This window comes from Hyaena hyaena, unplaced genomic scaffold (assembly GCF_003009895.1).
Source record: "Hyaena hyaena isolate Hyena2069 unplaced genomic scaffold, ASM300989v1 scaffold_30, whole genome shotgun sequence".
Classification (NCBI taxonomy): Eukaryota; Metazoa; Chordata; class Mammalia; order Carnivora; family Hyaenidae; genus Hyaena; species Hyaena hyaena.
The window spans coordinates 1,322,715-1,345,629 of NW_024080662.1; the positions used below are offsets into that span (position 1 = coordinate 1,322,715).

A 22,915-nucleotide genomic window follows, 5' to 3' on the forward strand; every position below is an offset into this window, starting at 1 on the left:
AATTTGGGTCAGCCTCACTTCAAGACCTGGTTCTTGACCCTAATGCTGGACCAGAGGGCCCTTACCTAGAACACACCTTGGACATTTTTGTGAGTTTTTCTTAGCACTCCTCTTAGAACATACATCATTTAGGACTGTTTGCCAGGCATCTGGGGAGGGTTGTGTGTGTGTGTTTGTGTTTATAGTTTTCAAAAATTGAATCAGTAAGTTTGTGTCTCCCCCTATAGGAAGAGGGAAAGACTACAGTCGGTTGCCAGCAATTTTGGTAACATCTGTTCCAGGATAAAACATCTATAAATCTCCTCAATCCCATGTATTCACTAAGTAAGACACATTTTTCAAAATCATTGATTTGTATTTAGCATTTTCTTTGGTTATTTCTAATTTTTAAAAAATTAAATATGATTCTTTTACTTCAATGTTTTTGAACAAAGATGGCAAACAATTAGTTTTATAAATTTGCTTCCTCGTTTGAAAGAATCTTTGTGTAATATTCTAGGTATACATTCTTGTACAATATTTGGTTTTATTAAACGCTTTAAAAGTTGAGCTCCTTGGTGACAGAAGATAAAACTTGGTGGCCAGGCACCCCTGCACCCTTCCTGCGCCTTTGTGTCTGCAGTGATGGTCCGGATGACAACTGTCATCTGTGTTGAGTCCCATTCGAAGGACCGCAGAGTTGAGGCCATGGTTGGGGGAAGGAGAATCACGTTATCCGTGAGTCCCGGGTTGTGTAGGTTCACATTTTGCTGACAGTGACCCTTGGGATTCCTGCCCAACTTCTAGAATCTTCTTGGAAATGGTTTATCCACCTTTCATGCTAAAGTATAGTTTGTCCCAGTAGCCACAGTCCTGGCCACCATGTAGCTGCAGCTCAGATTTCCACTGCTCATGGTGGCCTGCCACTGAAGGTGCCCTCTTGTGTGATTGACACAGGTACGAGGTCTGCAGCACCTCTGTTGATGGCTCCGAGTGTGTCACGCTTCCAGTCTACTTCAGGGAAAAGAAGTCCAGGCCGTCAAGCACTTCCTCCGGGGCAGTTCTATATGGGCAGCCACTGCTGGTTTCTGTCCCCAAGCACAAGCTAACCCTCGAGGCTCTGTACCAGGCTGTTTGTGAGCGTATCAGGTTGGTGGCAGAAATGCATTTGGCTTGTTATCTAAAATCACGACAGGCCCAGTCATAGTGGTGACTCCCCCTGCGGTGTCCCTGTGCTGGTCCCACGTGCTCCTTCTGTGAACATGCAGTTGGGCCTGCCCCCGGGAGGGCCAGGACAGGTGCTGTTGGGATGGGGCATCTGGCACTTTTTTTATAAGGGGTCTTACATTGTTTTGTTGTTGTTGTTGTTGTTGTTTTTTACATTTTGTTTATTTTTGAGAGAGAGAGAGCACTCACAGTGGGGAAGGGGCAGAGAGAGAGAGAGAGAATCCAAAGCAGGCTTCAAACTCTGAGATGTCAGCACAGAGCCCAACATGGTCTTGAACTCATGAACTGTGAGATCATGACCTGAGCTGAAGTCAGGCATTCAACTGACTGAGCCACCCAGGCACCCCCCTCTGGCACATCTTAAGCACCATGATAACTGTCACCTACGCCTCCTCTGGGGTTCATAGGATCATGGCTGTTACATTTGTCAGTCACTGGGTAAGCAGGCAGTCTAACGTTTTGAGGGCAGTTTGTGTCAGAATACAATTTATGACGTATCTTCACGATTGTTCTGAAGCTGGTAATTAATGTTCCTGGGAAATATATTTTTTTAATGGTGGTGCCATGTGACATTCATAGAAGACTTAAAACAAGTATTCACAGAAGAATCGTAGTCTTGGGTTACTTGCTATTTAAACATCTTATCTTTTGGGTTCTCCTCAATTTATAAAGTATTGACAGTCACATACTTTTAAAGCCCCTTTATTTACCTGAATTGCTTGGTGACTAGCTGGGAGTATATCGATTGTGAACTTCTTCAAGGTGAATAGTAGAGAAAAACAGGTAAATGTTATAACTAACACATCATTCTTTTTCTCCCTTTTTTTCAAGCCGCTATATAAAACAGCCTTTGCCTGATGAGTCTGGCAGCTCGCCCTTGGAGTCGGGGGCCTGCAATGGCTCCAGGGGCAGCTGTGAAGGTGAGCGCTCGCCACGCTGTGGGGCTGTGACTGACCAAATCCCTCCTGACCTCCCTCTTCTTCCAAAGGTGTTGTACACACGGGACAGGGAGGCTCCAGGGCTGGGTGGGGGCTCTGGCTAGAGGGCAGGCCTGGGAGCCCTGTTGCATCACTCCGTGCTGCCAGTGCACATTGTCCAACTTCACCGCCTCATGGAATCTTCTTAGACAGACATGTAGGCTGGGTTTCACCTTAGGCAGAGTGAGCGTTACAGGACTCAGTGACTTGTCCAGGATCATGAGGCAAAGTCAGGATTTGGTACTGGTGTGTTGGGATTGCAGAGTGGGCACTTATCTGGCTCTTGACTTGGCTTTTGTCTGCAGAGCTATTATGTTGGCCCTTGCCCACCACTCTGGTGTGGCACCGTCTCTGGGGAGGACAGGAGTCCTGGCCAGCCAGTCAGAGGGCAGAGAGTTTCTCTTGAGTGTTTCTTTCTACCCAGGAAGCTACAGGTAATAGCTGACTCTGGATGGCTCCAGCTGCAGGAGCAAAGAGAGCCACAGTCTGCAAAGCCGTAGGATAAGGCTCATTGCAGGAAACCCAGAGTCCTCGCCATCCTTTCATGGCCAACTGCTCACAAGCTCATCCCTGACTGAAGAGCTGTGTCTGACCTGCATTGTTGTTACCGTTCTTTTGGGGGTCTAGGCAGTTTAATGGGTTTCAAATTGTTATCAATATACAACCGCAAACGTCCAAGTTAGTACCATAAATTTTCAGTTGCAAATCCAAATGCCCAGATTTCTCCAAGACATGCACAGTCTTGGAAAGTGAGACTTGACATTAAAATTAATACTCACAAGGTTCTGGCCTCACCAGATATTGCAAATTGTGAATATTTTGGGTTTACTATTCATTACAGTCATATTCTTCTTCTTGCCCAGAATATCATGCTCCCACTAGGGACGAACAGGAGGGTGTTTTGTGTCCAGGTCCCACAAGCAGAGATGGCAGGGTGGTCATGGCTGTCTTGAGCAGACCCTAGGAGACCAAGGGTTTTTGGTGTTCTGGGAGTTAAAGCACTGTGATTCCTAGCTCAAAATGTGGAGTGGACAAGTCATCTCCTTCCTCTGAACCTTGGTTCACGCATCTGCAGAATGGGATGATGACGTCTGCTTCACAGATTTGAGGTTACAATTTTTTTTTTTTTGAGGAGTGGGGGTTGGCAGAGGGAGAGAGGATTTCAAGCAGGGTCCATGCCCACCACAGAGCCTGATGTGGGGCTTGATCTCACAACTGTGAGATCGTGACCTGAGCCAAAACTGGGTTGGACGCTTAACCAGCTGAGCCACCCAGGTGCCCTGAGGTTACAGTTTTTTTATTTAAAAATATTTTTTTGTTTGTTTATTTTTGAGACAGAGACTGAGCACGAGCGGGGGAGGGGCAGATAGAGAGAGGGAGACACAGAATCTGAAACAGGCTCCAGGCTCTGAGCTGTCAGCACAGAGCCCAACGTGGGGCTCGAACTCATGAACCATGAAATCATGACCTGAACCAAGGTTGGACGCTTAACCAACTGAGCCACCCAGGTGCCACCTCGAGGTTACAATTTAACAGATAATGTGGGTTAAAGTACCTGGCACAGAATAGACACACAATAATAACACCATGTCAGTATTTGCTGTTGTATTTAGCCTAACTTTTTAGATATTGCATCTGTCAATTTCCTGTTCAGGAAGAATTACTGCCTTCTTTTGAATCCTTTAACTGCATCTTAGTTAGGAGATAGACTTCAAACCCTATTTAATGATGAAGTACTTCTAACATTTTTACTGCCAGGGCTCCTTGTCAGGCCTGTGTCGTGGCTCTCCTGATTCTCTGAGTGGCCTTGGGTAGCTGCTTTCAGTGGACTCTATTTTGTCTTCTCATCCTGTGATATAAACTTCACTATATTTAATTCTGACTGCATTAGCAGAAGTTTCTTGAGGTTGTCCAAGGAGCTGATAGCCAGTGGCACAACCAGAAACAGAGTTCTAGTTTTAAGGCTCTGTCTACTGAGTAGGGTGGAAGCAGGCTTTGGCTGTATCCTTGTCAGAGAGGTAGCTGGTACGGCAGGAGCTCACCAGCCAGTCTGGGAGTGGAGCAGGCTCACTTAGGCGTAAAAGGGCCAGTGCCACTGCCTCAGGAGCCGAGTGAGCTGGTTGGCAAAGGAACGTCTCGTGCCAGATGGCTATTTTGGAAGGGTACTGATAGGGTCTGTGGCCCACTCTCATGCATGGCTGTGCTGTTCCTGTGGCCTGGGAGGAAACTGCTGCATTGTCCTGGGCCTGACTTGCCTTTCCTTATAAACACTCCCAAGGCTGATGATCTTCGAAAAAGAGGATTTTTATGTACAACATTCTCTTTTCCTCAGTGTCATCTACTAATATTTCCTGAGTATGTAAACTTCATATTTTATGTTATTTTATTTTCTTATTTTTAATGTTTGTTTATTTTTGAAAGAGAGAGACAGAGCGTGAGCGTGGGAGAGACAGAGAGAGAAGGAGACACAGAATCCGAAGCAGACTCCAGGCTCTGAGCGGACAGAGAGCCTGATGTGGGGCTTAAACTCATGAACTATGAAATCATGACGTGGGCCAAAGTTGGCTACTTAGCCAACTGAGCCACTCAGGCGCCCTGTAAACTTCATAATGTAAATGTTTTCTTCTCTTGTTACTTTTACATCACCTTATGGAGTTGTCCCATCTTTGTTGAAATTACTTACCCAACGCTCTGACTTTCCCCTTTTCTCAACAACAGAAAGTACAGTGAATATGTTTATGGATCTTTTTATTGCAGCCCCATAAACCATTTCTGAAATACCTGGGAAATTTACTCATCAGCATATGCCTCTAGAATGCCTATTAAAAAAGACTTGAGGGGCACGTGACTGGCTCAGTCAAAAGAGTGTGCAACTCTTGATCTTGGAGTCATGAATTCGAGCCCCACATTGGGTGTAGAAATTTCTAAAAAAAAATAATAATAAACTTAAAAAAAATTATTGAAACTCAGCACTCTCTGATGAATAAAGAGAAAAAAAAAGTGGGTAGGATCCAGTGTTCACTGGGACCCAGCATGGTACCTGCACCTGAGAGACATTCATTCACTGACTGCTTGTTGAAGGGACAGTCAGCCTGTTTCTTGTAGAGGAACTGAAGACTTTTGCTTAAATTTGTGATCATAATATTTTTTAATTGACTTTTATTTTCTGTTTTTATATTGAGAGAGAGTGAGTGAGTGTGTGTGTGTGTGTGTGAGAGAGAGAGAGAGTGGGGGAAGGGTAGAAAAAGAGGGGGACAGAGGATCCAAAGCAGACCTTGTACTGACGGCAGACAGCCCGATGCGGGGCTCGAACTCACAAACTATAGGTCATGACCTGAGCCAAAGTTGGGCGCTTAACCAACTGAGCCACCCAGGTGCCTCTTAATTGTCTTTTAAATTGTGTTTCTCAACTAAACTGTCTTCTTGGCTTCTCATTTTTTTCCTTTTCTCTCTGTGGGTCAAGTGATGAAGTTGAAAGAGTCAGAGGATGTGGGGTGAAGCCCAGTAAAGTACCAAGTGTGGAGGGGCCCAAATTTAGGACAGTTGGGCCTGCTGACTTCTTGTGTACCTTTGGGGGCATCACTGAGTCTTCCTAGGCCTGTGCTTCCTTCTCATGGGTTAGCAGTGCTCACCCTGCCTGTCTCACCAACTTGTGAGGGTCACACATGAATTCTGGTTCCTTGTGAAGGCTTACATGTAGCCTCACATACACAGGACAAAATCTGGAAGGAAGCACCATAGTTAAATATGAAATAAAATTTTCAACATCAAAATGGTGACAGTTTGTATACACATTGGTTTTCATTGTATGCTAGGAGAAGAAGATGAAGAAATGGAGCATCAGGATGAAGGCAAAGAGCAGCTTTCAGACACAGAAGGCAGTGGTGAGGATGAGCTGGGAAATGATCACAGTGAGACCACCCAAAAGAAGGTCAAAGGCCAGTCCTGCCCGAAAAGGCTTTTTACCTTCAGCCTCGTGAACTCCTATGGAACAGCTGATATAAATTCCCTTGCAACAGATGGAAAACTACTTAAACTCAACTGTAAGCATTTTCTTTGACCTTTCAAACTGGGCTTTTGGGGGCTTAGGGTCCGTTTAAAAATCCCATTTACACTCAGTACTCACTGCACTGGGCTTTTGCCATCTCCCTATAGCTCCAGGAACAGACATTTGTGTGGTCCTTGGCTCAAAATTCCCTAAAAACTGTTTCCGAGACCTCACCCCCTGCCCTGGCCATTTTGTCAGGGCTTTTCCTTTGTTCCTTGATGACTTCGGATGGATGTGAGCTCTCCCTTCACCGCCACCACCCTCAGGACCTTTGCTCTGGGTTGCTAACACTTCTCGTACCTCTGGCAGCATTTCCCCAGAGCCATGTCACTTAATGAGGCCATGTGTTGTTTTCTTCTGTTCCATGAGATCGCTCATGAAATGTGCAACCCATGGTCATGGGTTGTGTAGGCTGTTTGTTAGCTGGAGCCTGTAACGGGCCGCTGCGCAGACAGAAGAGGCATCCGCACAGACTGCACATTGTGCAGGGAGAAGTGACCCCTGCCTAGAACCAGCGCCGTGTCTCCTTCATTAGCAAAGAAATGAGCGCACTGTCCTTTTGCTCTCTTTCTTTTTTGTTATATTTCTTTAAAAAATTTGTTTGAAGAACAGCTTTACCGACGTGTTTCTGAGTCTCCGTGTCTGTCTCTCTCTCTGTCCCTGCAGCTCCTTCCTCTCTGTGTGGCCGCTTCCTCTTGTACAGAGCCTTGCATGTTCTAGCCACCTTCTCGAACTCCAGTCTTTGACTCTCCACTTAAAACTTTCCATATCCTTCTACCTCTGTCTTGCACTCTGTGGCCTGGAAAGTGCAGGCAGTGAGCTGGGGCAGTGTAGGCATCACTTTTTTTTTTTAATGTATTATTTTTTAATTTAATTACTTAATTTACATCCAAGTTAGTTAGCACATAGTGCAACAGTGATTTCAGGAGTAGATTTCTTAATGCCCCTTACCCATTTAGCCCATCCCCCCTCCCACAACCCCTCCAGTAACCTTCTGTTTGTTCTCTATAAAGAGTCTCTTACATTTTGTCTCCCTCCCTGTTTTTATATTATTTTTGCTTCCCTTCCCTTATGTTCATCTGTTTTGTATCTTAAAGTCCTCATATGAGTGAAGTCATATGATACCCATCTTTCTCTAATTTCACTTAGCATAATAACTTCTAGTTCCATCCACGTAGTTGCAAATGGCAAGATTTCATTCTTTTTGCCGACTAGTACTCCATTGTGTATATATATATATACCACATCTTCTTTATCATTTATCCATCGATGGACATTTGGGTTCTTTCAATACTTTGGCTATTGTTGATAGTGCTGCTCTTTTTTACCCCCCCTAATGTTTATTTCTGACAGAGAGCAAGCAACCAGGGGAGGGGCAGAGAGAGGGAGACACACAATCCGAAGCAGGCTCCAGGCTCTGAGCCCAACGCGGGTCTCGAACTCACAAACTGTGAGATCTTGACCTGAGCTAAAGTCAGACACTTAACTGACTGAGCCACCCAGAGGCCCCTGGGCATCACCTTTTTCTCCTCTTGGGGATCGCATTCTTGCTCTGCCTAACATCCCTCATATCAAAACCACTTCATTATTTTGTCAGGTTTTCTCATGGGTTAAGGTGGGAAGATATATGTGGTTGCTGTTACTTCATCTTGATCTATGTTCTTTCAGTATCCTTATATAGTTAGAGTCTTGGAACTTACTATGACATTGAGGAAATGTTTGCCAAAGGTTTTGGGGGTCCTGGGGTTCAGAGTAGACTGGCTCAAGACAAAGCATTGCTCTTGGCAATGGCTGGTGGTAACAGGTGTTGATGGTGAAGACTGTTTTCTTGTCACTCCTGTCACCTGAAGAGCCTCTCCTCTTGTTGGCTATTCAGTTATGAGTGACACCTTGGTCCTCCTCCACAGCTCGATCCACACTGGCCATCGATTGGGACAGTGAAACCCGGAGCCTTTATTATGATGAGCAAGAATCTGAGGTAGGTGACTGGGCACTCCTGGTCAGTGGTGCATGCTGGCTTCTGCTCTGGCTGTGTATTCGGGTCACTCTCCCCAGTTCCCCAGCAATTTGACAAATTCTACTGCAGATTGAAATGGAAAGCACTTGAAGATTTTGTCATTATATGTTCAGATAATCCAGAAAGTGCATTATATTCCAGGCATGGGAGCTTGGGAGGTTGGCTTAATTGGGTTAGAACTCATTTCCCCAATAGAAGTCCACACTTTGTTCCCCACAGGCCTATGAGAAGCACGTGAGCATGTTGCAACCTCAGAAGAAGAAGAAAACCGCAGTGGCCCTGAGAGACTGCATCGAGCTCTTCACCACCATGGAGACCCTTGGGGAGCATGACCCCTGGTAATGAGGCACCCCATTCCAAGCAGGGGCACCTGTATACCCTGGACTGAGCTCTGCTGTGGCCATCTCTGTACACAAAAACCCTTTTGAGGGGAGATGTGTCACTCTTTATCACATGGCTGTGACATGACTGTCCCTATATCATAGACTTTCTGTGCAAATTGTGTTTTCCAGACTAAGAAAAGCCATCCCTCTGTTTTGGAACATGGCTCAGAGAGAGAGAGAGGGACAGAGACAGAGACAGAGACAGACAGACACACACACACACACACACACACACACACACACACAGAAGCGGCCCATGCTGAGTGCAAGAAAGATGTTAGGGGATTGTGGCTATGCCTTGTGCTTGGGTGCCCAGGTTGCCCTGGCTCCTCGGCCCCCAGCCAAGTGGAGGTTTCTCTTTTCTTTACAGGTACTGTCCCAACTGTAAGAAGCATCAACAAGCCACGAAGAAGTTTGACCTGTGGTCCCTGCCGAAGATCCTGGTGGTCCACCTCAAACGTTTCTCCTACAATAGATACTGGAGAGATAAACTCGACACAGTCGTGGAATTCCCAGTCAGGTGGGTCCCTGAGCTACAGTGTTCTTAGGAAAATGGTAAAGTAGGCAAGAAGTCTAGGTACTGATTGGCTGAGAGTTTTGCGAACAAGGCTTTTCCGCGTTAGGATGTTTGTTGTTCCGCTCTGGGCTGTTAGACTTTGGCTCACTCCCTCTCCCCATCCTCCCACGTTTGGGGAAAAGATTCTCCAGCAGAGTACTTTCCAGGCTCAGGGTGATGCTGGTCATTGCTACCACCTGACTAAACTGGTCATCCCATCCATCATTGGTCCCAGGGAGCCTGGGCTCAGCTGGACAGCACAAACACAGGGTCTCCACTTGTTAACAGGGCTACAAAGTAACCAGAGTGTAGTCTGCTGAGGAGAATTGGGGCTGCAGGTTGGGACACAGAGCCACCTGTCCTATCCCTGGGGTAGAGAGTGGGACTGGCTGTCTACTCGTGTCCTCACGTCCCAGGATGCAGAGCATAACTGATGCAGGAAAATAAGTCAACCAAAGAAGAGTTGGTCCACAAAATACAGATTTTAGAGTATTTCCCAGGTAGTGGGACTATAGGTAGATAATGAAGTAGGTAGATATGTCACTGGGAGAACCTAGGTGGTAGCTACATGAATATTTGTTATAAGTTCATTTAACTTTTCTTTATTTTGAAATTTTCAAAATAAAATATTGGGGGAAAGTTTTCTGGGGTCTGTTTTGTTACTTAGCTAAAATTTTTATAGCACCAACTAGAATTTTGGTAATAACAGCCATTTCTATAGAGTTGCTGCAGCCCTCTCGTCTGTGCCTAGAGCCCTGCCTCGCCACTTGGTCTGGGGCCCGAGTTAGCCAGGCAGCTTCTCCTCTCCAACCTGAACATCTCAGTGCTCAGAGCAAGACCCCGGGGCCCGTGCCGCCAAGGCCTATTCATTCCTTCCTCTGCAGTTAGTTTTTGAGTGTTTCCCTATGTTCTATTCTGGGAGTACTGGGTTACTCTGACTTCGTTCTCTGAGTTTAATGTATTAAAGACCATTTTTGTGTTTTGTGCTCAGAGCTCTGAACATGTCCGAGTTCGTCTGTGACCTGTCAGCAAGGCCTTATGTGTATGACCTCATTGCCGTGTCTAATCATTATGGAGCCATGGGGGTTGGCCACTGTAAGTACTGGCATCTGTTTCCTCTGAGATGTTGAAATGCCCTCAACCAGTCTCTCACCAGCCTCTTCCTGTGTGCCAGGCACTGCCCTAAGCACTTTCTTTACACAGCACCTCAGGCCTCAAGTGTCAAGGTTTCAGTCTTGGTCCAAACTGCTGCTTCTCTATTCTGTCTTTTTTTTTTTGGTCTTCATATTCTTGAATCTGATAACCTCCCCTCTGGTAATCTATCCTAAAGAAAGGACTTGACACTGGGTAAAAGCTTTATGCACAGAGATATTCACCTCTTTTTAACAGTGATAAATTAGTATCAAGATTGCTGACCCACAGTTGGCACTACTGTCTGCACACTTGATGGAAGAGCGTGCAGCCATTGCAAAATAAAATTAGTGATCACAGGGGGAGACGCCCATGACGTGTTCAAACCTGCGTCATTGCAGAAGCTAGTGTGAAAATTACATTAAAGCAAAAAGCAAGAAAACCTTCTCTTTGCTCTACTTTATTTTCCAGAATGTCAGAATGTGTAGGTTTACTTTTATAATGAAAAGACTTATATTTTGTTGATTACGGAAGGGTATTAGTGATGTTGAAGACCTGGGTTTCCTCCCATTTCTGCTGCATCTGCACCATGCCAACTGCCACTACACCCAGTATTAGGACCCTAGAGATGACACCATGGGAGATATCAGTTCCTTTTATATTCTCAGCAGATTACAAAACTGCCCTAAGCCCCAGTCTTCTCCCTTGTACTGGTAAGCTTTTTCTGTTGGCTCAACAGTCTGCTCTCCTGCCCCTCCCTTTTTACTATATCACCTCATGGCTCACTCAGGTTGGCTGCTCAGTGTCCAGCCCTCTTGTCTACCTTCCAGGCCATCAGAAGAAGAGGAAAAGGGGCACAAACTTCCCCTTTAAGCCATCTTACCAGAAATCTCCCACAACTCCTCTGTGTACATCTCATTGGCTATAACTAGGCACATGGCTACATCTAGCTGTGGGGAGGCTGGGAAATAAAAACTGCACCTGTTTGAAAATTGGGCTCTACTGGAATGGCTATTGGCTACCTCTGATCACATCATATCCTGCAGCACTTCCTGCAACTTTTTTCCTCCCAAAATTAATTTTGGTATCTGTGTTCATGCATGTCAAATGAATTTACTTTAAAAAAATGAACTTACTTTTAAGTACTATTTTAGTATATAAACATACCATTTGGGAAAGTTTCTTAGCCTCCATATCCTTCTGTGTTCTCATCCATGAGCTTAGCCTGGTTGTGTGAGAACCCACATTGGGTCCACAATTGGAACTCCAGGATCGAGAACCACCACTGTGGCTGTTTTGACAAGCACGGACAATGGGGACAGGCTGTCGGCACCTTCTTCTGTGTTCTTTGCCCCTGCTTTGTGTAGGTGCTCTGATGAAGAGCTAAATGGCTGGCCCAGAGTCATGTGGCAGGTGGAGACTAGCACCCAGTCCTCCATTAGAGTCTGTCGTCGCGTAGAGTCTGGGGAGAGCAGGAATTGGTCATTGCTGCTGGGATTGCTGTTGTAAACACATCCTGCTAGAGAACAGTGTAGAATCAAGACAGGAAGCATTGACTGTGGGAAATGCTTAGACCACCGTGAGGCATTGTTATCCAGCCACAGACTTGGACTCAAATTTATCTTTCTCTGAAACTGATGACTGTGAGTCATCTTGTCCACATCCCCAGCTTTGCAAACCCAGATGCCCAGCATGTCTCTTACCAGGATTACCCCAGAGGCTCCAGAGGCAGAACGAGGCAGTAATAGCCATCTCCCTGGACCAAGTGGGGGAGTTTGACGTGGCCTGTTATTTTGAGAGCCATTTTTGCTTAAATATTTTTTTTTTATTTTTTAATGTTTTATTTATTTCTGAGAGACAGTGTGAGAGGGGAAGGTCAGAGAGAGAGGGAGACACAGAATCCGAAGCAGGCTCCAGGCTCTGAGTTGTCAGCACAGAGCCCGATGCAGGGCTCGAACCCATGAACCGTGAGATCATGACCTGAGCCAAAGTTGGATGCTTAACTGACTGAGCCCACCCAGGTGCCCCTATTATTATTCTTTTAAATGAAAAAAATTTTTAATGTTTTATTTTAGAGAGAGCACAAGCAGTGGGGCGGGGGGAGGAGGAAGGACAGAGGGTGAAAGACAGAAGCAGCCTCCAGGCTCTGAGCTGTCAGCATGCACAGCCTGATGCGGGGCTTGAACCCACAAACTGAGATCATGACCTGAGCTAAAGTCAGAAGCTTAACCAACTACACCACCCAAGTAACCCACAAAATTACAGTTTAAAGCCTTGGTCCCTGGGGCACCTGGGTGGCTCAGTCGGTTAAGCGTCTGACTTCGGCTCAGGTCATGATCTCGCGGTTCGTGGATTCGAGCCCTGCGTCGGGCTCTGTGCTAACAGCTCAGAGCCTGGAGCCTGCTTAGGATTCTGTGTCTCCCTCTCTCTCTGCCCCGCCCATGTTCGTGCTCTGTCTCTCACTGTCTGTCAATAATAAATAAATGTTTAAAAAAAATTTTTTTAAATAAAGCCTTGGTCCCTGATGACTCCATTTTTACCTTTTCAGAGCCTTTTTGAGAAAGAACAAGTTTCAAAAAGGAATTGTCTTTTGGTTGTTAGCTATAAATTTAATTTCAGGGTCTTTGTTTTCTTTTATTCATTTTTTAAAATATAATTTATTGTCAAGTTAACTAACATACAGAGTATACAGTGTGCTCTTGCTTTTGGGGATAGATTCCCATGATTCATCACTTACATACAACACCCAGTGCTCATCCCAACAAATGCCCTCCTTCATGCCCTTCCCCTGCACCTCCCCATCAAGCCTCAGTTTGTTCTTTGTATTTAAGAGTCTTAGTTTGCCTCCCTTCCCCTGCACCTCCCTTCCCCTTTTCCCTTCCCCTGCACCTCCCATTTTCCCTTCCCCTGCACCTCCCCATCAAGCCTCAGTTTGTTCTTTGTATTTAAGAGTCTTAGTTTGCCTCCCTCTCAGTTTGTAACCTTTTTCCCCCCTTCCCTTACCCCATGGTCTTCTGTTAAGTTTCTTAAATTCCACATATGAGTGAGAACATTGTTTCATATTTTTAGAGTTTTATTACTGTTCAGTGTAATAAACGAGCCAGACTAGTTCTCTGGTGATTGCTAGAGGTATTTTCTTTGTTGACCTGGCAGACACCGCATACGCGAAGAACAAACTGAATGGGAAATGGTATTATTTTGATGATAGCAATGTGTCCCTGGCCTCCGAGGATCAGATAGTGGTGAGTAGGCTCTAATACTTGGTTCCTCCTCTTACCTTTCTGGGTAGAAATCTCCTGGGTCTGCTGGGAAGAGTCTCCTGGGCTGGTTGGTTATTTGGTCATCCTGATGTGACAGCGGGAGCTGGGTGTGGTGGAAAAAGAGTTGACTGCCATTCCTTCTGGGACCCTTCCTAAATGAGAAGCTCAACTCTCTGGGTTCTGTCAGGGCGCTGACCTTTCCCCACTCTGGGTAGAGTCACCTTCATGGTTGCCTCTGTGCATGGACGCACAGGGCACAATGGCAGATGCTTGAGAGTGGGTCTGGAACAGTGAGAGAAAAGCTGGGGAGAATGGGTGATAATTCCAACCAGTAAATGAACTTTTCCCCTCTTGTGTTTTAGACAAAAGCAGCTTATGTGCTATTTTACCAACGTCGAGATGATGAATTTTATAAGACACCTTCACTCATCAGTTTTCCCAGATCCTCTGAGGGAGGGACGAGCCCAAGCGGCTCGCAGCAGGGCATGGGCGACGATGAGGCTTGCAGTATGGACACCAACTGATGCTGCCTCCGTGACTCTGCCACCCCACAGCGCCAGTGTAATCCCCCAGGAGAACATCTGACACCCTGGAGACTACTAGTCTAAAAACCAGATGAGGAAATTCTCTTTTATGAGCAGAAGAAAAAAAAAAAAAAGACCCTGTTTGCTCAGAAGGGTTATGTCAAGAGGCTGAGTTATTTTTCTTTTTATGCAGGTGGTGAGAAATTTCTTATAAGACCTGTGGGGTGGAAATTAGGGGGTGGGGTGGGGGGTGCACAGTGGAGTAAGTCCTGTGCATTCTAAAGAATGGAGAGGAACACTAATTGAGTATGAAGACCTGCCGCAGGCTGCCCTGAGTTCCTGGATTTCTTATTCTGGTGCTGATTACCGGTCACCCCAGCAGTCTGCCCACAGTAAACCAAGCCTCAACTTCACTTGATGTTGTCCCCTTCTCCCTTGCTATGCACTGAGATGGGTTTATAATTCCCTCAAAATTAGCCACTGAAGCCAGTTTCTGTATCCCTTTAAGTCATCTTGGAATTTCCATCTTTCTTCCCCCTAATGAAATGAAAATATTTGGTGTTGGGGTCCCCTGCCCCTCAATCTCGTGTGGAACCTAGCAGTTCTGTTAAGTCCCTCACCGTTCTTGATGAATTGAGACTGTTGGATACAGTGTGGAGCTTTTATTAGGCATCACTTAAAAGAAGTCGGTTCACAAAACTGCTGGGTTCCGTGGCCCTCAGGTTTCTCTCCATGTTGGCTTGAGAACAGGAACCTTCCCTTCTTGCCAACTTTGGTAAGAAGTGAGATCGCCCCTCCAGTGGCTTCTGGGGGTTCCGCGCCCCCACCTTCTCCCAGGCGATTCTGGCCCCCGCAGTCCTCACCAGCCTCCCTCGCTGGGCAGGGGAGGCGGGTGGGGATCCCGCTAGCTCCGTTCCCCTCTGGACCACATGGGTTTAAAGAACTAGGTGGTCGTCCAGGCATTCTTGTCTGACCTTTAACCTTTGGGGGTGGGGGAGGCGCCGTTCCTGGGCACGCGCGGCGACCGTTGGTGGGGGTGGCGGTGTGGCTGCGTTGCCGGGTGAGGACGTGGCCGCGGACCTTCTGCCGTAGGGCCGGAGGCTGGCCGCTGGCGGGGGCCGAGGGTGCTGCAGAGATGGCTGTACTGGGCGGCAGGGGCGGGCGGGCCCGGGAGCAGGGGGAGGCGGGGCCGAGCGTCCTGGGGCTCCAGATTGCAGGTTCCTCCCGGAGAACCGCGGGCCACACCCGCCGCACAGGGAGGAAGTCCACCCCTACCCCTACCCCCACCCCCACTCCCACCTGGAGTGTGGGTTACTGTGGCCTCTGTCCTGTGGCGTGGATCAAGCTCCAGGAGATGCGCCTTTCGGGGGTGGTTTGCAGCTTGATATGTTAATGTTATATTCCTGATGCTCTGTGCATTCCTAATGTATTACATAATAAAGACATGGTCGCTTTTAGGGGAAATGTCTGAAAAACTGAGAAGATGCAGAAAGGAGCTGACTGCAGCCATTGACCGGGCCTTTGAAGGTGTCAGTCATTCCAAGGAGTGCTCAGGCCAGCAGAGGCTGGAGCAGGACACCACGCCGCTCTCCTTCCCCCTCCCTGTGCACCGGCTTCTTTGCAGGAGGCACCCGCTGGCAGCCTGCTCCTCCTCCTCCCTTGCTCCTTTCGCTCCAGTCCCTTGTGCTCCTGAGACTGAGAGCCCTGCTTTTGCTCCAAACCATGCCCCAATGAACGCAAAGCCACATGCTTTATACGCGAAAAGGAAACCTCTGGCCAGTAAAGAAAACGTATTGACGCATTCCTCCATTTTGGCACCGGAAAGACAGTTTTGGAGAGCCACAGGAGATGGGGAGAACTGGAGAAAAGACAGCCTAAGGTGATTCCAGTTTGATAGTGTAAAAAGTTACGATTAAGGGGATCTCATTTCTAAAAATTCCGTTTGAAGTTCCTAAATTGAATTCATAGCACTGCCTTTGCCTCCCCCTTAGGATGGTCAGACTAGTCCTAGAAAGTACCTTGCAGGCCCTACAGGGGTAGGGAACGTTAGAGAACCTGATTTCTAAAGCGCTTCATTTTTTATGCTGCAGAAACAATGTCCATACTAGGGACAAACTGAATGGATACTTCCTGCCTTCATTCTTGCTTTTTCTCCCTTCACCCCACCCCACCCCACCCCACCGGTTTTTAGGCCGTCCCTGAGTTAAGATGTCCCCTAGACCTTTTTACTCCCTGGTAGCTTTAAAGTTTATTTAAGTAATCTCAACACTCAACATGGGGTTTGAACTCACCACCCCGAGACCAAGAGTCACATGCTCTTCTGACTGAGCCAGCAGGGCACCCCTCTCCTGGTAGGTTTAAACTGCCTGATTCTCGGCACCTTGATTTGGAGAAAGGATGACCTTATGGGATGAAACTTTAAGGTCCTGCCATCTTGGCTGACCCAGAGGCAGAGAACAAAGAAGCTATTTAGTTGGTTCCATTCTACAAATGTCATGTGGGTATTCATACGCATTAATGCACTGTCTGGGATACTTGTGAGTCATTAGGATGATGCTATTAGTCAGCCTCACTGATTGAGCAGTTTCCAGTTGTCCTCTCTATACGCAGCACAGAAGACAATTTAAAGTTACCAGTTTTGTTTTTAAGATTATCTAACACTGAGTTCCCTACAATATTTTCTTGAAAGAGGCTCTAATCCTCCTCCTCTTCTTCTTCTTCCTTCTTCCTTCTTTCTTCTTTCTTCTTTCTTCTTCTTCTTCTTCTTTTTTTTTTTTCCTACCTGGGGGTTGCAGGAAAGATATGGAGAAAGATTTGAAGGTTGACTCAAACATGCCACTCAGCAGTTCTAGCCAAGAGGTCACAAAGGATCTGCTTGATATGATCGGTGAGTACAGAGGGCAGGTCTGTCCTCTCCTTAGAATAGGTCCTTCGTGCAGGTCCTGAGTCAGCAGGTGTCTTAAAAAAAAAAAAACAACAAACAAACAAAAAAAAAACCACTGTCTTAGTTCTCATCCATCTACATGGTACATTTGTTTTCCCTATGGCAGGCTGTCTGCATAGAGCCCTCATGGAACTGATAGCCTGATGGAGTCACACAGGAATCGGGTCATTTCATAAATGTCTAGTACAGTGAATCCCTGGATATAAGGGACAGTGGCTCCCCAGGACTTGGTGGTTGAGTTGAGACCTGGAGTCAAGGATATAGGCAAAGAGGGGGCATGGTGGGGTGGGTGGGTAACATAATATTGGAAGGATCCCCAAAGCTCCCCTGTAATTCCAGCAGCCAGAGAAAGCCACAGTTAACATAGTGCTGTACATCCCGTCAGAGGGTTTTTTTCTACACACACATCTGTACATTGTGTAAACTATGCATGACCTATTTTTATTATGTATGTATGTATGTATTTATATATGCTCCATTTCTAAATGACTCACACTGTACAGTGGGCCAATAGCCCCTAGTTAAGGGATGCATGGCCTTGGGGGCTGCCTGAAGCTCTTATCTCTGGAAGTGTCTCCAGGTTATGGAGATGAAAAGGAGGCCTGGTGAGAAGATACTCCAGGCCACAGAGCAAGACCCCTGCCAGCCCACTGTGAGAAGACAGTCTCCTCCAGTAGTCCCAAGAGGGGAGCTGAAGTCACCTGCCTCAGCTCACTATCTTCCACACCCTTGCCAGCCCCAGGCAACATGTGGATTCCCCAAAAGACTGGGGTTTTTTTTCACACTATGTCTGGTCATGCCTGCAGGTCAGGGAGTTCCCTGAGATCCAAGACAAGCGTATGCATCTCTGTGTCCTCCCACTTATACCTTCCTTGGGAACTGGCAGGTAGTTGGGCTCAAGAAATGTGGAGCTGAGAGGGAGGGCATCAAGCCCACCTAAAAATGAGGCCCTCACTCTGGCAGCTTGCCCGCCTCAGAGCAGCAATGCCGGGCTTGGCACAGTCCCTGAAGAGTGACCGCCCATTTGTGGGTTTTAACTTGGGCCTGGAATGGCTTTGGGAGCCTCTCACTGGAATTGTAATGCGGGATGTTCTTATTTTCAAGACCATGCAAGCATCCGAGCTATTGAAGAACTGGCTGGGAAGCTAGAATTTGAAAACACGTTGAGCCGCGTGTGTGGCCACTGTGGAGGCTCGCCCTTCAGGGAGGAAACCTGGGCTCTGCTCTCGGACGAGAGCCCTCAGAAGGCCTCAGATGCAGAGCCTGGCAGCCTCAAGCAGGCTTTCGATGATCACAGTATCGTTGAGACTGTGCTGGACTTGGAAGAAGACTACAATTTGATGGCCTCTTTTAAATACCAAATTGAGTAAGGACAGCTTTGGTTCTTTCCAGCAGGAGGCTGCCTCTCAGGCAGTGATTGGTGTCACTGTGGGCCACTGCCGAATGGCTGGCAGAACTGGGTTACCACACCGTCTTTAACTTCTAGTTGTGTCCCTTTTTGAGCTGAAAGCCCATTTTTTTTTTAATTGTTGCTTTGAAATGTTTCTTATTGTTAACTTTTTTTTTCACTTTCCTTGAAATCTCAAATGTGTTTTTGATTGACATTTAATACACCCAGTACCCAAGGCAGGTATGGGTCGTGGGCCTCTGCTGCGTCTTCTGGTATTCTTTTCCCATGGGCCCGTGAGTAAGTACTGGGGCCACAACCAGGGTGGGCTTTGTGCACTCCCTGGGACCAGCCCAGCCCAGGCCAGCACAGCCTACACAGACTGTGGCCTCAGGTGCTCTGCCACCCATGCACACTTTCCACCCTTGCACAGGGCTGCCTGTTCTCTGCACGGGCTCCATGCTCTCCTCTTGTCCAGACCAACCTCCCGTCAGTGTCCCCCAGCCCTGCCCCTGTTCAGCTTGAAAGCCTCTGCAGGGACCTCATGGTTGTGTTGGAGGGGCGGATCCCCTCCTGACAGGACACTCCCATGAGGCCTCCCCACCACACTCTCCACATCAGACCTCTGGGCCCTCAGCCAAGGGTAATGAGACAAAAAGGTAAGCAAAGGTCCTGCCCATCCACCTTCATGCCTGAGCCTCATGCATCCCACTCCAGGCCTGGAGACCCTGTGGCAATGACCCTGCTGGGGCAAGATGGGCAGGGAGTGAAAGAGGAGCCAGCTCACTGCCCTTCTGACGTTGGCATAGCAAGAAAAGCATAACAGGGCTGCCTCTAGCCACACTCCTGGAAAGAAAGGACAAGGGCATCATCAGAAATTATTTCGGCAAATATCTCAAAACCATGATGTTCTTTCAGGAAAAATAAGCTATTGGGCAAGATTTGATGCCCAGAAATGGAGTCTCAGGGAAGTGCCTGACTTCTGGGCTCATGTAGGGAGGATGGGGGTGAGGAGGCTGGCACAGGGGCTGTTGTAAGACCCAAAGCTCAAATAACCCAGAGAACTGGGAAGGAAGGCCTGCTACCAAGGGCCCCCCTCCGAAAGGCCATCTTTTAGGCGAGACCTCAGCACAGGGCGGGCTGCAGAGCCGGTGACCACAGGTCTGGTGATTCTTGCAAGCTCTCAGGTGGAGACTGTGTGCTCACTCCTTAATGGAGCAAATGGCACCACTAGCCTCCGGCCACTTCAAGGGATGGGCCTCCCCTGCTGGGGCAGCCACCACCACTGCCCTACCTGGGGCAGGGGCAGGACAAGGTTAACCAGAGGACATTCAGTCCCTGCAGGGGATGGCAGCCTCAATAAGCACTCATAGTCTGTGGAGTTGGGGGCCAGTTTCTTCTCCCATAGCAAAACGGACAGGAGCAAATGAAAATAATGCTCACAGCATCCTTAGCCATACTGCTCAAGTAAAGAACAGCTGTGTGCATAGAGAGAGGTCTACTTGAGATCCAAAAAAGGGCTCAAACAGGTTCAAATAATAAGCGCTGGTGTGGATTGTCTCCCAAAGAGAAGGTGGAGCTTAATCCACTCTCTTACCCCATCACCACCCCTTGAGGCCAGGCTAGACTTAGTGGGTCACTTCCAAGGAACAGAGCAAGGAAAAAGAAAAACAGATTTCTGTGCAGAAGCCTGATGGCACGTAAGCACGTGATGAAGGTAACACTACCAGTGATGTCATGTGGATGAACTTTCTGCCCCCCACAGGGAGCAATGAAAAGGGTGCTCCCCCTCTATCGTGCCCTTACCAAAACCCCCACATCCCCAGTCCAATCATACACCAAATGTCCGACAAACCCAGATTAGGGGGACATTGTGCAGGATGCCTGGCCAGCACTCCAGATTGTCGAGGTCATGAGAACAAGGAAAGACTCAAAACCTGTGACAGCCCAGTGAAGACTAAGGAGACATGCTGTCTACAACACAGGGTAGTATCCTGGACTGGATCCTGGAACAGAAGATATTAATGGAAAAACTGGGGAAGTCTAAATAAAAGGCTAGAGTTCATGTATTTGTTAGTTTCTTAACTTTGACAAATATGCCTGTTATGTAAGGTGTTAACATTAGGGGAAACTGGGTGAAGGGTAGATACAAACTGTCTGCAACTTTCCTGTAAATCTAAAGTTATTCCAAAATTTGAAATGTATTTCTTTTTTGAAAGTGCAGTTGATTCCAAGTTTGTACAAATGTGTGTATGAGCACGGCATATACAGGAAATTGTTATGGAAGGTAAGGTTTTGTTGTTGTTGTTTTTTTCCTTGTCCGTATTTTCTCATTTTTCTACAGTGGACATGTATGGCTTCTTAGAAACCCCATCTCCACCACAGCCAAGGGTATCCCTCACCAGCGAACCGCCCACACCTGACCTTCATGGTTCCCAGAAACTGGGGCAGAGACCAGACCCACAGTGGGAGAAGTCACGGGGCCTTGGCAGGGGAGTTGCTGGATCCCCGGACGGAAAGCTCTAGGTCTGCATTCACGCTCCCCCAGGTTTTTGCACAGGGAGCGGCTTCTGGCAATAGGGGCCTCACCCCAACCAGAGAAGACTGCAAAGAGAGGATTATTTCTGCCTGTGGAGGAGACTGTGGTCCTTGAGAACAAGGCTCAGCATCGGGGAGAGGCCCCGCTCTCCATGGCCCCAGACAGACACACTGCTGTTTTAGCTAAACCTTTATGTAAAACTTCAGATTTGCCAGAGGGGTGATTCACCTTGGGTCCTTGGATAAGGAGCTTTTCCTCACTGCAGAAATACAGCTTGTTCACTTAAAGCAGGTGAGCCCTGAGCCTCTGGCTCTCCAGTCCCAGATTAGCAGGAGCAGCCATATGGTCATCTCCCTGGTGACCTGGACTCCTGTCTCTGCCTCCCTGGCTTCCTGAGGTGTCCCAAGGAGACCCTCCTGCCTTTGTCGTCTGCTTGACTGGGCAGATGTGTGCTCATCTACACACACAGGGGGTTTGGGGCATGGTCTCCAGACTTAGCTAGAAGGGGAAAAGGACTCTAGAACATTTCCTTGGGTTTGTGGGGGGCTGGGACCAATGACTTCTTGAGACAATGATAGTCCTATTTGAGAAACTAAAAATGTTTTACGTCATTTGGTTCTCTCCCCCGCAGCTCATCTTGGCAAACCAAACAATCACTGAATTGTTTCCGTGGAAACACCAAACTGTGATTTGGATTAGCGGAATCAAAATAGAAACAAGGCAACCTCAAGAATAAATAGGAGCTTTGGAACCTGCTAGTTGCAAACTGCAAATTCAAGCCACAGCATAAGGCATGTGAGAAGCCGGGTCCATCCAGCCCTGTAAGAGTCCCCTGGCTGCATCCCACCAGTGTCCATGCCAAAGCTACTAGAAACCAGTTCTGTATACAGACTGGTTGACTTTGTAAGGCAGGATCTGGCCCACAGAAGCTCCTAGGACCTGCTGGGGGGCAGACAGGGCAGGCTGAGGAAGAAGGGGTAGAATAAAGGAGAGAGATGAGCCAATGGCCGAGTGAAGGTCAGCTTGGAGCAGAGAACCACAGCTGAGGCCTGAGAGCAGAGCAACAATTCTTTCAAAAGGACAATTCAAGGGCTGGAAATGTTGACCCTGCCCTCAGCCTCAACTAGACTGCCATGTTCTCCACATTACTGGGCATGGCTGTCTAGCCACATGGGTCTAGATCAGAATCTGAAATCTTGCGAGGTGAGTTCTGGGGGAACTTCCGGTTAGGGGGAACTTCCTGTTCTGGGGGAACTTCTCTGCCTCTCTGAGGCTCAGCCAGTGCTATCAGGCACTGGGGCCTGTCTTCTCATTTCTGGATCTCCAGGTCCCCCTCTCCCCTGCCTCCTGCTCCCCTCAGTAGGGGAATAGGGGAGCTCCCTCCTGGCCTACCTGCCCTGGCTCCTTGGACCAGGCAGAAGGCAACAGAACTCCTCAGCCCCTGTGTCTCTCACCTGTGTATCCAGGAACGTGCTGATAGGGCAGCAACACCATCCTCCCACTTGTGAAGTTGTGAGCTGTCAGTGTTCAAAGAAATTGAGGACGAGGATTTGCAAAAGAGGCCTAATTCAGGCCAATCTTCCTCTTGTTGAATGGCCCAGCTGGGGGCTCACCTGGTACCAGAATGCTACCTCTTCTAACTAAATAAAGCAAAAGGCATTGAATATGGCAATGGCCAATGAATAGGGCATTCGAACAAGGGAAGCCACTACACCTGACCGTAAATGTAGATAACAATTGAAAAGGCTTTCACCCCAAGACTATCTGAGGCTCTGGCAATTTGCTTTCTCCCTGGAGTATGTGAGAGAATGTTAATATTTTATGTCCCAGAAAAATAGAGTGGACCAAGTTTTACTTAGGAAATCTACTTGACAATGGATCCTAGCCCTAGTGAGGAAGGACTCTGTGCTTGCCCAACTTGAAAATGCCTGCTTTGATGAAGA

At 47.6% G+C, this 22,915-nt stretch overlaps 2 protein-coding genes across 6 annotated transcripts in view; both read left to right on the forward strand.

Moving 5' to 3' along the window:
- USP4 (ubiquitin specific peptidase 4) overlaps positions 1 to 14,266 on the forward strand; it is a 44,734-nt gene extending 30,468 nt beyond the window's left edge. For 2 of the 3 annotated variants that reach the window (XM_039228034.1, XM_039228035.1), the window contains 9 exons: positions 937 to 1,128; positions 2,038 to 2,126; positions 5,999 to 6,226; positions 8,139 to 8,209; positions 8,468 to 8,586; positions 9,002 to 9,151; positions 10,179 to 10,282; positions 13,472 to 13,560; positions 13,941 to 14,266. In XM_039228034.1, the coding sequence (XP_039083965.1) occupies positions 937 to 1,128; positions 2,038 to 2,126; positions 5,999 to 6,226; positions 8,139 to 8,209; positions 8,468 to 8,586; positions 9,002 to 9,151; positions 10,179 to 10,282; positions 13,472 to 13,560; positions 13,941 to 14,102 (1,204 nt within the window). In that variant the 3' untranslated portion in view covers positions 14,103 to 14,266. Of the gene's footprint in view, positions 1 to 227; positions 325 to 936; positions 1,129 to 2,037; positions 2,127 to 5,998; positions 6,227 to 8,138; positions 8,210 to 8,467; positions 8,587 to 9,001; positions 9,152 to 10,178; positions 10,283 to 13,471; positions 13,561 to 13,940 lie in introns of those variants that run through there. The other variant, XM_039228036.1, reaches the window with a different exon arrangement.
- Positions 14,267 to 14,785: 519 nt separating this feature from the next.
- On the forward strand, positions 14,786 to 18,692 carry CUNH3orf62 (chromosome unknown C3orf62 homolog). 3 transcript variants are annotated; one of them, XM_039228040.1, is made up of 4 exons: positions 14,786 to 15,243; positions 15,561 to 15,981; positions 16,898 to 16,989; positions 18,151 to 18,692. In XM_039228040.1, the coding sequence occupies exons 2-4, from the start codon at positions 15,566 to 15,568 to the stop codon at positions 18,414 to 18,416; spliced, it is 774 nt and encodes a 257-aa protein (XP_039083971.1). In that variant the 5' UTR covers positions 14,786 to 15,243; positions 15,561 to 15,565; the 3' UTR covers positions 18,417 to 18,692. The 3 variants fall into 3 exon arrangements, with proteins under 3 accessions (XP_039083971.1, XP_039083972.1, XP_039083968.1); XM_039228041.1 differs by having other exon boundaries at positions 14,786 to 15,162; XM_039228037.1 differs by having other exon boundaries at positions 14,786 to 15,981.
- The last annotated feature ends 4,223 nt before the right edge of the window (positions 18,693 to 22,915 follow it).